Genomic DNA, 14,182 nt, shown 5'->3' with positions numbered 1-14,182 from the left:
TGATCGTTAATTGGCATTTCCATAGCAGATGCCACTGGGCCACTTGTAATTATTAATATAACTGTGGCATTTGGGAATTATTGATGAGCGGTAAACTCTCTATGTTCTAGGAAACAAAATTTTACATCTATTCTCTATTCAACATCATTTTCATCAGAACTACAACGAATACTTCCTACAGTGTTTTTTAAATATATTAAATAGGTTAATCTTTTTTTGTGTTTTTTGGGATAAAAGCTTAATATATTAAATCTAAGAGCGAAAAAGAAGTTAATTTTCATATTGTTGTTTATGTTCTGCCATGATGAATTTAGATCTTTTGGTGCATAGTGGTTGTACTTTCTGTTCTCTAGAAAATAGATATTTTGCTCTTTTGTAATCATTCTGTTTAGAATTGCATTTCATTTTCCATTGAGTATGTATCATGGAATGCTATTGATGTTAAGTTTCACATAATTGATATTTATTCTCAAGGAACCAAACCAAAAGAGAGTGTTTAGATTTACCTTAATGATTTCTCTTTTTTTAGGCAACACTTTGACAAGATCTTTTCTGGTGAAATCCACAGGTCTGATATCCTATTGCTTATCATAGTTACCATCTTCACCATACTTTTTGATGTTTCTAATCATAAAAAGATGGGTAATTAAAAATCACTTATAACCAAAAGCACCAGCACTGATGATGATTTTAATAAGTACAGCAATGGCTGCACTGCCAATTCCTTGCCTCATTCTTTGTGAGCTAGACGTGCATGATTTTATTCATTCACAGATAGAGTTGTATTGTTAACATATTTCAAACTAATAATGCTGTGGATTGATAATGCAAATTAAATGTATTCTAACAGTCTATCACCCAGAGAAATAACCAAAAATGATTGACCTGCTCTGTGTCATTTGTCTTTACAAATTACCCTTTGTCTACATGTGTTCAGTTTGAACTTTATTAATTCTAAGTTAAAATCCCCACGTGCACTAAGCTTGCCACAGAGGAGGCAAACCTAGTACAAGCAAAGTTAATCAACTGTACAGTCATGTACTTCTCAACCTCAGTGTGCTTGAGAGTACCATACTTCTCATACATCATTCAGCACCAATATTTGATTGAATTTCTACAACTAGATAGCTACATAAGAAAATTTTGGATATATTGCTTCAGAGGTATAGGATATAACCATGCAGACTTTGATTTCGTCTTTCTTTAATTTCTGTTGCAGAAAACTACCTCTATTAGCAGCTTCTTTGCATGGTAATAAACACCAGATAGTACAACACCTGCTCCAAAGATGAATGACTTGGCAAGATAATTACTTGGGAAGATCTATTATTCAAGTTCAAATATCTGATTCCTCCATATCTTGTCTCAAGAAATACCAAGGGCCACTTTTAGCACCCAGTCTGGAACAGCCAATCAGTAGGTTACTTGTTAAACTAACTGGAATTGTTCTTATAGTCAATTAATGAGAGTAAATCATGTTTCATGATATGAACACCTAATTAAGAAGAGGATGGGCAATAACAAATAATTAACAAGAATGACATCTCCAAAAATTGTTGGCCATTAAGAGCTAAATGTGATGGAAGAGTAACATTTGCAAATATTTTCAAATGCCACTTAGATCCAAGGCAATAATGATAAAGCTTGAGATGGGTTTTCAAGGAATGTAGCTTACCTCAAGAATCCAGCTACCATGCGTAAACCCATGAAAAGACCCAAACCTATCCAGACTCCACCAAGACCCAAAGAAGATGGTGCAACCACCAACCACACAGAGGATATTGTTCCAACAACTATCTGCATAATCACTCCGAGTCATGTCTATGAAGTCTAAGTCTAGTTAATATATAATCTTTGAGCTATGGAAAAGGAGTAACTAATACAGCAAAAAACATGTCTAACTCGTATAACAAATTTTGTCATACAGTAACATAAAACATACCATTGAGTATGTTGCATATGCGAAGTCTGATACTCCATAATGAAGTCCATCAAACACAAATGCAAGGGCATTAAGTGGTTGAGTACCGGCAACAAACTGCAGAGGTTAACAACCAATTCACATTCTCAAAACAGGAAAACATATCAAATTTGAGTTACATTCATTAGAAATATAATAGTGCAAAGAATAAGTTGAGCATGTTGGTTTAGTGGTGTGACTACGTACCAGGACTCCAGAAGTCATAATTTCAAAGACAGCTGTATCGTTTGTGAATAATTTTGAAAAATGTGTGAAACCTACAAACAGAATCAGAGCTGAAGCAAGACCACACCCCAGTCCTATCTGCAGCATATTTGAAAAAATAGGAGTAACATATAGCTGTAACAGAACTTGCAAAATGAATAGATCTAACTAGTAATATAAAAAATTATTTTTGTCAAAAACAATTCTTGAATTGCCCAGTTATCAAAAGATTCTGTAATAAATAAGTTAAGAGATTGTATCCAACAAAGCTTGAAACTGAAACCTTACCTTAAGGATGCGAAATGCAACAACTTTCGCTTTCTTGTAGTCCTTTTTGGCAACTGCACTGGCAACAAGAGCCTATGCAAAACCCATTAAGAAATTCCTTATCTAGTCAAATGAAAAAGAGACATTAATATCTTGTCTCTCAGCCAAGGAATATAATATCAGAAACAACTGTAATTGAAAATGCAGATATGAATATATTCATAAATAGACCTGATATGTTTGGAAAGTTTTTACTTGTATGCAAAAAGCTTATGGTTGACACCTTATGCCAAGAAGGAAACAGCTAATCATTACTATGTTTTAATTAGCTGGAATCAACACCCTTTCTACATTCACAATTTAATATGTTACTAATAGACTACAGTAAGGTAGTTAACAGGTTCTTTGATCTGTTTGTTGGTCCTCATTAATTTTCTTCAATTTTGCATTCTTTTTGTATTAACATTTCATTAGTGTTTTTTCATGTTTAATTGAACAAATAAAGGATAGATGAATTCAACTGTTATGAAACTCTCCCAAAACATGGTTGTAGTCTACACAAAAGCAGAAAAAATAACTATATTGTAATTTCCACTACTAAATTAAAGTTTGAAAAGGGATAATGGTCGTATTACGAGAAGAAATTTTATATGAGTTGGTTTACTGAATCACGATACTCAAAATATAAGCTTAAGAGAGTTGATAACTAGAAGCATAAAAATTTCTGTTGACATTTTATATCCTCCTTGCATTGCCCACTAATTATAACCAATTTGAGAGATCTAGATGGGCCAGTTGTGCTCAAATGTGCCTTTGGTTGCTCTGTTGCTTCCTCTTTTCATGCTTAAGTTAGTTACCTGAGTTGAAAATACCTAAAATTAGCTAAGTGCGAAATTTTTCAGAGTGTCAAAGTTTCAGGGTTGTTCATACCTTCCCTTCCAATCCCAACTCATTGCTACAATCTTTTCAAAAATCTGCTAAGTATTGTTTTATTGAACTTTTTAAGTTTCCAAGGTATTCATCCTTGCATACCTTTCCTATCACTCCCAAAACCCACTTAGAGGCCTTGTCTTGTTGCCTAAGTGTTGATTTTGTCAGCCTTTCAAACAATTGGGGTCTCCCTTGCTCTCATACCATTCATCCATCTCTTTGAGCTATGAAGTTCGAAACCTAAAAGTCACCAAGTCTTGTTCTATCAGACTATTGAGGCTTCCTCTCACTCATGCCATTCATTAGCATTTCCAATCTTCAAAGTCCAAAAGTTAATTTTTCCTAAGAGCCGTGTTTGTTGGCCTTTTGGACTATAAGTGTTCCTCTTACTTTTCTATCATTTCTTGTCATCTCGTCCTTGCATTCCCCGAAAGTTCGATCCCTCGACATTTCCCTTGATCTATTCCAAATTTCTTCTAAGTCTTTCAGACATCAGATTTTCTCGTCCCTTAATGCCTTTCTAGCCATGCCCAAAAGTCTTAAACTCCTCCTTTCCTCTGTTGATGCCATTCCCATTGTTGACATCATCCCCCTTTCCATGGTAGGTGGTTTGATGGCTCAATGTACGTTGGATCAATGCTTCATGGGGATATAGGAGATAGACATGGCCACATCCTTGTATTGACAGGTATGCATTTCAAAGGAATCCCGTTGGCCTAATCATTTGATAGGTGATCGTTAAGGTGTATGTCAAGACGTTAGAGGTTTTAATGCTTCTCTCCCAAATTTGATGATTCGACAAGTAAGCGATGACCCAATACTCCACTGATAGCAACAGGTCTGCTCCAAAAGGCATGCTTTCTTCCACCTACCACTCCACGATGCCATTAATGTTTCCCACCAACATGCCTCTCCTTTTTGAGTAAATTGAATGCCTAAAGCAATACCTGTAGATGAAATGGCCTCCCATACTCCTCGGGAATGTAAAAAGCATGGTTCAAGACAATTTTGAGTACAAAATGTCATAAACCCTAACAAGAAGACATCTTGCAGCACTAGAAGATCATGGTTCCCCATGGTCCTCATGCAAGTCTACACGTTTCCTCTTTTGGACGATTTGTAGAATGATATATACAGTTTTTTTTCATTTGTAAAAGAGGTTCTTCATTCAATTTCTCTACCAAATTGCATAATCTGTGACCCTACTATTGTAAGTAGACTCCATGCCTCTGAATCAAAAAAATGAATTTGTTTCACCTCTTCTCAGTTCTAATGTGTAGTGTAAATTTTTCTTACCTTTACATTTTAATGATTTTATTGTCTTCCTACATCTATAAGTTGTTTATAATTGGTTTGCAAGAACTATTTGTGGAATCTCTTTTCCCTCCTGGTAATTGTCGAGTTCCTTACCTCCATATTTGTTTATAGGAGCTACTAAATGGAGAGTTGTGTGAGTTTAGGTGATTTTGTTGGTCCTTTGTGTTGTTGTGGGCAAGGAGGAAACTCACTCAAATCTTGGTGCATCACCTTCTTTTCCTTTTATACATTCTTTCTATCCCTTTTCCCCGACAAATCAATAGAATAGGATCAGTTTGTAGATTTAATCTATGTTGCTTTGGTTCAACACATGCATCTAGGTTTAGAAAGAAGCCAATCTTGTTTGGAGGTCTGATCTCCTTTGCAAGGATCCCACAACTTGAGATCATTCTCATTGTATCACTAGAATGTCATGCCCCCACCTAAGTAAAAGTCTTAACCTTGTCTTAAGCAAAGAGAAAATTTGTCTCATTTACAAGACATCACAAATTTTAAATCCATCAAAGGCAGAAATCCATTAACATCAGCGAAGATTGATATCTATACAAATAGCACACAGCCGCAAGTTAATAAATTCAGCAATTAAGATATGCCAAAACCCTTAAGCAATAATTAAGGAGAATAGGGCAGCGTTTGATTATGAAGAGATGTCATTAGGAATTGAACTTGAAAAGGTAAGGCAGATTAGAAAATATCAAATTGATTTACTACCCTTCACGTGGTCAGCAATTAGTCAAGGATACAAGACTAAGACCAGCGAATGGTTGTCAACAACAAATGATTGCTGGAAGAAAAGGTAACAAACAGCTATAAATGAGACACCACATTTAGGGAGGGTTGTTTATAGAAAGAGACATGACTCTTCATTACCCCATATAAGGGATATATAAGGCAGATCGGTACTGGGAGAAAGAGGGGGGAATATAGGAGAAAATAGGTACTGAATATTAAATAAGGAAAATAAACCTAGGAAAGGCAGAAAAGGATATTGGAACATGAGAATTCTATCAAGGATCTATTTGGCAAGAATAATAAATAAATTATTATATATATATATATACAACAGCAATTTAATAAATGAAGGGGCAAAGAACATATGGGAAGAGACACCACTTTTAAGAGGTTGTGACCAATTAAAGAGCACAACCCTTCACTCCCTCTTGAGAGGTACATAAGCCAAAAACAGCATTTCAAGGAAATCATCAAGCAGTCAACACAGATTCAAGCATCTACAGCAGTCAATAAAAGAACACAAAATCCAGATCAGGAAAAGATCATTGTGAGCAGCATACAAACCAAGACCTATAATAGATCAGATCCATATTTATTATACCCAACAGCTAATAGCATTAATAACTACCTTTGGAGTATATGTTCGGCATATGTACTATAAGTTAACATTTATGATATAATTTCTTATATATGTTGAATGTAAAATACATATGGATCTGTTTGTAACCTCCAAGCAATCACATAGGGAAAGGAAGGCGGTGTACGGAAGGAGAGGAATTATCAGATCTCCATCTAAGTAGGCCACCCCGAGTGGATGTCCAATGTGCTTGCCACTAGGGCCAAGAGGGAAAAGATCCACTCTTGGGCATAGATAGGAAGATTACGAGGCCTTCTAATACAATCTCCTCGCCCAACTCTACGATGAATGATTATTGACTTAGAGGGATGAGGCATGGATAGGGAAAGCAAATACAAGCACCCCACTAGGTAGACCACCCCGTTTGGATGTCCAATGTGCTTGCCATTGGGGCCAAGAGGGTGAGTATCCGCTCTTGTGCTTAGGGTGGACCTATCATGCTTCTTCCTCCAAATTGTGATGTCACCTTTTGGACTTATCCTAGAATTTGCCTTAAAATAAAAAATGTGATACAACAACTGATGAAATAGGGTTACGGTTATATATTTACCAAGTAAAATATCTTTCTTAATAAGATGATCCTTGATTTAAATCATGCAACCATAACCAAGGATACATACATATGTATATACTATATACTTTTCAAATAATTAGGGTTAGATGTTATCATGCAATAATCTCACATCAATAAATAGACAAATTCTATTTTACTCCCTACTAAACACATTACAGTTTACGAGAGGAAGCATGATAGGTCCGCCTAAAGCCATCCCTGCACTAAGCCCAAGAGTGGACACTCACCCTCTTGGCCCCAGTGATAGGCAACATGAACATCCACTCGGGTTGGTCTACCTAGTGGGGTGCTTGTACTTGCTTCCCCTATCCATGCTTCATTCCCTGAGGTCAATAATCAGTCATTGTAGAGTCAGAAAGGAGATCGTCATTGACGACCTCTTAATCATCCTATCTAAGCCCAAGAGCGGATCTTTGCCTTCTTGGCCCCAAAGGCAAGCAACATGGACATCCACTCAAGGTGGCCTACCTAGATAGCAATCTCATACTTGCCCCTCTACCTTACACCTCATTCCTTCCCTACATGATGGGGGTTTACAAACAAATTCATAATCATGTATATGTATTTTATATTCAGCATATATAACAGATTATATAAATACTAGCATACAGTGCATAGGTTAAACATATACCACCATGATAGTTATTAATGTTATTAGCTGATGGTATGTGGAACCTGGATCTGATCTATGACAGGTTCAATCTTGGTTTGTAGTTGCTGCTTACAATGGTCCTTGCCCGATTTGGATTCTTGTGTTCTCTTATTTATTGCTGCAGATGCCACAATCTGTATCAATGTTATTCTCCCAAGACTGATTGCTTGATCATAGAAAACTATGAAGTCTTATTAATAAGACAATTTTCTGATCTCATTAGATTTCTTCCTTATATCTCTATTTTCCTCCCATATGCAAGTTATATGAATTCCAATTTCTGATATTTACCCATTGCTTATTTTCCATTCTCTACATGACTGATGCCTATACCTTTTTTCTATCTCTTCCACCTCTTAACAAATAAATCGATCTCTTTTTATATCACTCACTGTGGAGTGGAATAGTCACCACTCTATTAGCACCCCGCCCTTTCCAAGGGATGCCCCTCCTCTCAACCCAAGTGCTGCTTGGCTTCAAACAAATCGCATGCCAAAAAGTTAAATTTGTTTATTACTAAATACACATTTTGGGAGATCGCTGCTTATTAACTTTTAATCAATTATTTGTTTAAGTGCTGTCCTTTGTATTCCCTTCAAGATCAAAGGCAGCGACTTGGAGTTAACAATGCTGTGATTTGTGAGAGTTATGTCCTCGTGGTGGAGGTCATGATAATTTATCAACAATGGCAGTAAGGTTAGACAAATAAATGCTTTGAATCCTCATCCACTGATTTATATGCAGAGACAGGTATATCAAGAATAAAATCATAAAAGTTCTGAATTATCATAGTGTTGTACATCAAGTCAGGGACATGACAAAACCCTATTGTGATTGAATACTAGGTAGTAATATAGATATGGTCTATCTTATTGAATTGAGATAATTACATGTGCTCATCTAGCCCTAATAACTGAAAATTATATATATGTATATATCATTGGTTGTGGTTACAGGATTTAAATCAGGTTTTATCTTGTTAAAGGGCAGTTTACTTGGTAAAGATATATCTCTAACCCTATCCCATCTCTTGCTTTTATTGGAATTGTGATTCTAGGGCAAATTCTAGGATGAATCCAGAAGAGGTCATTACATAGAACTGCTCAACTGTGTTCAACAACAGGTGCAAATTTAAGTGATAAATTTTTTTTAGCATAAGTAATGAACAAAGATCTATAATTGCTAATATATAACTAATTGGAAAATTAAGCTCACAAACTTCAGCTATGTTCCATGATATTTGGAATTGGGGGATGTGGGGATGAATTTTGGGGATAGTGAGGTGGTCATGGCCAAAAGCATGCACACACATACACCAACACACACATTATATTTATGTATATAATTAATTATAAATTGTTTTTTAGATGCACAAATGTGAACTTTGGGCCCATTCTATTTATATTAAGTTGAGAAACAAGAGCAATAGGAACAATCTTGCCACCTCTAGGCTTACATTCAATCATAGAAACGAGACTTGGACTCAGCGAGGCTGACCCAAATTGGGACTCGGCAAAAAACTTGGCAGGACTTGGCAAAACTCGGCAAAAAACTTGGCAGGACTCGGCAAAACTTGGCAAAAAACCAGTTTCTAGTGAGTATTACCTAGAGCGAGTTCCTGGAGAGTCCCGAATCCCTGAGACTCGGCTAGGGTCACTCGGCTCAGGACTCGCCAGGACTAGTCTTGGAACAATATGAAATTTCTCCATAAAGTGTATACAAAATGGAGAAATCTAAGCTATGACAAGAAAGCAACTCTACAAACTCTTCTTGAACTCTATTATCTAGACTAATTGATATAAACCTTGAAGACATCACAAGCTTAATTAGAATTGGTACCTTCCATTGCCTTGCTTGGCCTAGGACTTGAGTACTCACCCACAAACTGAAGTCCTACCATTCTCAACAACTATTTTATAAGCCTTCTTACATGGTTGCTCATTCAATTTCCAAGTGTGGAGAGCAAGCCAAGATGGGTTCATTATACTAATCCACTTCCAACTTCTTGAAGTCAACTATCCCCAATTGCAGACCTTGTTTGTGTGAATTAATATTACAAGTATCTTTACCTTAAATGCATCTCTCAGTTAAGCAATGATGATTGATGAGAGCCCTCTATTGGAATGTTTGAGTGGTTGTTCAATGCACATTTTTCTTTCCAAATATCAGCTATACCTTCCCATTGATCTAAGGTGTAGTCCACCTTAAGATTTTCTAACATGTCAATGGCAAAGTTGGCAAGGTAGTCCATGACTGCATTGGTTGGAATTAATATTCCATCTATAGTATATGTAGAATAATTAGATAAATAAATAAATTAATAGGTTTTAGTTTTTATAATAATCAGTAAATATATAAACAAAACAAATGTTAGTTTTGGTATTTCCTTGCCTATAACATAGTCTAGTACAAGAAAAGCATGGCTTTATAAGCTAGTACATAGGAACATACAATCATCCTGATAAAGAATGAAAAATAAAGAGAAATAAATATATTATTTTATTACTTCTGCAATTATGATTTAGTTTTGCAATATTTGTACTTCAAAGTGCAATATGGTATCAAAGTAGTAGTAAAGCAGACAACACATTCTTGCAGCAACATTGGAAAGGCATAAGTAAAGACGGGTGTCATTTGTTATGCTTTTCTCTAATATGCATATTGAAGTTGTTCTATATAAGAAATCTTCTTTACAAAATATTCATGGTGTTTGTAATGCTGGCAAGTGTTGTGCCTTGCACACACTCCCCGTCGTTGACAAGGTCCCCCCCTTTTTGTGTTTTGCCTCATCGAGGTCTTGAGTAGGAGTTTTTGTAAGTAGGTAGAATGGAGTGTGACGATGAGAGAGTCGAGCTGGGAAAGATGATTCAACCTGAAATTCCAACTAGCCAAAGTTGTAAGTCCTAGAGAGTTCGCATCTTGAAAATCAGAATTTGGCGAGCAACTCGGATGCACTGAAATATTGATTGCAATTCCTTTCTGCAATTGAAAATTGAATGAGAAAGAAGCTAACACCTTTGAAGCCTTCATGCACAAAAGAGAACCTAAGGCAAGATTTCACATCTAAGTCAAATACCTGAATGACCAAGGCGTCTAAATAACAAAGAAAATAAAGTTCGCTCAAAATATGCAAAAGGCCCAAGTTTTGTTTAAAAACAAAGTGATAGGGTGGCCAAGCCAAAGTCGTGCATTTTAAGTATAAATGTCCAATTTCACATCTAACAAGTTTGGCGTTTTTAAGCAAGTCAAAAAATCGCACAAAATGGGTAAAATTCACGAAATTCCATGATTAAGTGAAGGCGTTTAAAAACCTAAGCTAAGAAAGGTCGCACTTTTTAGGTAAATATGTCGAGTTAAGTGAGAAGAGGACGTTTAATGAAAATCGCACTACTTGTCTAGGAAGCCTGAGGTCCAAGCATAGGGGACGTTTTAAAGCAAGCAATAAAATTGCACACTTCATGGTAAATGCCCAAACTTTTTAAATCAAGTTAGGTGTTTAAACTTAAAAGGACAAAAATTGCCCAAACATGTCAAATTGGCTGAACTTTTTTATGAGTAAAAGGGGCGTAGTAAGTTAGAGACAAATCGCTCAAAAAGACTAGAATACCCGAGTTTGCCATTTGAGATGAAACACATTTAAAACTGACAGGCAGATTCGCACATTTTAGGCCAAAAGCCCAAAGTTACTAGGGTGTGGTTCATATAACAGAGGAAAACATTCAAACTCGAAGAAGTGAGTCGCACATTTCTAAAGAAATAGCCGAGTAAGGTGGGCATTTAAAATCTGAGCAAAATCGCACAAGAAGAAGTTCGTTCATTCTAAGAGCAAGACCGACTTCCAACAAACTAGAAGTTAGGTGTTTGAAACCCCAAAAATCGCGCAATTTATCTAAAATCCGCGAGGGTTCATCAAAGGAGAAGCGTTTAAAATAAGAAAAATTCGCCCATTTGCCTCTGAATTCTTGGATTTGGTTAGAGGGGCGTTTGAAGTAAACCGAATTTCTGTTGACGTGTCTGGAATCGCATTGCTGCAAACTCCATACGGCCAACACAGAATAGAATAACCAGCTGAGTATCCTATCCTCTCTTGAGATAAGGAAATCCCTAGTGCTGTTTTTTTACGTTTGATCAAAGGGGATAACCTCAAGGTTTCGTTTGTCAGGTCTTGACTGCGGGATTTCTCAGTGGTTTGATGTGTTTATGCTGGAAACACAAGGGGGACTTACGATGAGATGGGTGATTGATAGATTAGTTCCCTGGAATCTTTATGATCTTTGTTATCAAATGATTTCGGTTAAGTTGATACTGGTTTTAGTGGGACTGCGGATTCTCTTGATAAAAAAGGGGGAAAAAGGAGGGAAGGATAGGGAGAGAGAGAGATACATGAAATGTAAATTTTAACTAAGATAGCAGATTCAGTTAAACAAACAGACACCTCCAAATAACTAGACTAAGCATCACCAGCTACTCAAGCACAATGTTTGCATAAATCTAGTGCAATCTTCAAAGGAAAATAGGATTTTCATGTTATCAAGTACAACATTAGAACTTTTACATTCATAGTGAGTGTTCAATAACCAAACTAAGCATGAAGGGTTCAGATTAACCATGCAAAGAGAAAGGCAATCAGCCGTTCCCCAATGGTGTGAATTGCGAGGATTCTATCAGATGTTTACTTGAAAATGCTATATAAAGGAAATAAACATAACTGAAAAAATTTCTAAATTAGTGAAGAAGGAGACCATGCACTCACAAGGAAATTTGGAAACAGTCTTAATCTTTGCATTAAATCCTATAAATTTCGCCAAAGCTTTTGCAACAATCCAAGAACTTCTTACAAAATAAGGGAAACCAGTCTCCTTTAAATAGGCTCCAAAACTGGATGAATGGCCCAGATCTAATCTAAACAAGTGGCCCAGATTCATCCATAAAGCATGGCTGCCCATACCCATAAATGGGAGGCAAATATCAACAACCACCCCAAAATGAGTAATAACTACCCAAAAAGGATAATTAAAACTTATCCAAAATTATCCAAAAAGGTGCATTCATAAAGTTTTACATTTTAGTTGACTTGAAACTCAAATATGACCCTTTTGGCCAAAAGTGCACTTTTCAAAATTTAAAAAGGAAAAAAGTGCATTTTTAGGAAAGCACTTTTTCTTTTCCAGCTTCAAATCCTTTTATCAAAAATTGACTTTCTTCATGCAAATATTCCCGCCAGAGATCTCGACCTGCTGCATGTTCCTCACGAACATACTCCTGGAACCTGATACATAATTTGATAAGCAGACTGAATGGAGGCATAGGAGGATGGCGAATTTTATATTGCATGCCTTTGAGGTATTGGTCTACCTGCTTCAGACCATCTTGCCAACTGGAACGATTACGCTCGAAGCACAACATGTCCGAGTGGAATTGACCGGCGAAGCCTAGGTCCTTAATGGAATAAGTGATCTTATTTGTTCCCAATCTTTCCTCCCAGTCTGGCGGTATCACTTCATCAGATTGGTCATTTACCCATCCCAAAACCATTGATCGAAGGATTATCTTGCCAAGTTCCTGCATGGTTTTCAGAATTACCTCGCATGCATTGTGTTCTCTATCGATGATTTCCTTCGCATCATTCTTCATGTTGACAGTCCAGTACCATTCCTTAAGAGTGTTGATGTTATGAGGATCTAGGATGGTGGGTAATGTAGGAATCTGTGCATGGGTCTAGAAAAGAGCATTCATGAGGGGAAGAGTAGTGGTAGCCACTTCCTGGATGTGGAGGGATTCCCTCTTTACCTCTAATAACTTAACCAAAGTGGTTTCTCGGTGGCGAGCCATTTCCTTCACTTCCTCAAGGATTCGTTCTCCCCTTTTTCTGATGCCTTGTATCCATTCCTTGACAGCCCTCGAGGTGTCCCGCACTCCTTCAAATTCTGTTGTGGTCCTCTGTGCCAATGCTGTCGGGGGAATGTGGGATTCAGAGGCATTGTGTAATGGTCTCATGAGTTGATCGATGTACCCTTCGGCCTGCTCAGCACGAGCTCGATACATATCCTTCTCAGCTGTTACCTCTTCAAGTTGCTTGAGTATGTTCTGCACTGAATCCTTGAATTCTTCTTTTTCTTGCTTCTTAGTGGCTCGTCCAATGGGTACAATCGTGATGCTATAATCTGGTAGTGTGATCTGATTTGCTGGCTTATCTGCAGGCGGGGTGGCAATGTGAAGGGTGCAGTTCCTTTGCTCATCTTTAGTCATTCTGGAATATGCCTTGGGCCTTTTCTTCCCCTTAGCTTTAGCTTGGTCTATGCGTGAGAAGATGTCCTCCAGATCAATAGGTGGTTTGGTGGCGGCCTTGCGCTGGGCTGTAGCAATTAACCATTCTTGAGGCACTGTTTGGGATGATGATATGGTTAAGTTTGCATTCTGTTCTTTGAGGTTTTCAGCCAACTCATCATAGATTTGCAGCTGTTCTGTTATCGAAGGGGTGGGGGAGGTGCCAAGTTCCTTACTTGCAGCTGAACTTTCTCCCATTTCACTGAACAGTTGTCTGGCGCCTTCGTGTGATGGTTGCTCTTTAGTCCTTTTGAGCTCGCGGGTCTGCTCTGCCCTTTGCTCTCCTTCAACGGTAGAGTCATCTTTGGTTGTATTATGGAGCAATAGTTCATGGCGGCTCTGTTGGGTGGGTTCATGCACTTCGATCCCTTGAATGGATGGAATCTCTCCTTCCTCTATTTGGTTACCTGGTTGGGTTGATTCAATGGCTCTTAGTTTAGCTTCTAACATGTCGGGTGCAGGAGGATCATCAGTTCCAAACGTATCAATGTCACTTTGAGAAGGCGGAGAAGGTATATAATCTAATTCCACTACACCGTCGGACGAACTGGGGTCCTTTGA

At 37.3% G+C, this 14,182-nt stretch overlaps 1 protein-coding gene across 3 annotated transcripts in view; it reads right to left on the bottom strand.

Annotated features, from left to right (window-relative positions):
* Positions 1-676: 676 nt before the first annotated feature.
* Positions 677-14,182, bottom strand: part of LOC131043318 (protein DETOXIFICATION 44, chloroplastic) — a 304,646-nt gene continuing 291,140 nt past the window's right edge. Inside the window, exons 9-14 of one of the 3 annotated variants that reach the window (XM_059207612.1) lie at positions 2,474-2,545; positions 2,168-2,284; positions 1,943-2,038; positions 1,676-1,797; positions 1,314-1,400; positions 678-1,210 (exon numbers count right to left, since the gene is read on the bottom strand). In XM_059207612.1, the coding sequence (XP_059063595.1) occupies positions 1,337-1,400; positions 1,676-1,797; positions 1,943-2,038; positions 2,168-2,284; positions 2,474-2,545 (471 nt within the window). In that variant the 3' untranslated portion in view covers positions 678-1,210; positions 1,314-1,336. Of the gene's footprint in view, positions 1,401-1,675; positions 1,798-1,942; positions 2,039-2,167; positions 2,285-2,473; positions 2,546-14,182 lie in introns of all 3 variants that reach the window. The other 2 variants (XM_059207613.1, XM_057976513.2) reach the window with 2 other exon arrangements.

The sequence above is a fragment of the Cryptomeria japonica genome, chromosome 7, assembly GCF_030272615.1.
Source record: "Cryptomeria japonica chromosome 7, Sugi_1.0, whole genome shotgun sequence".
NCBI lineage: Eukaryota > Viridiplantae > Streptophyta > Pinopsida > Cupressales > Cupressaceae > Cryptomeria > Cryptomeria japonica.
Note: the sequence above shows the minus strand (reverse complement) of the source record. Positions and strands in the feature narration are given on the sequence as shown.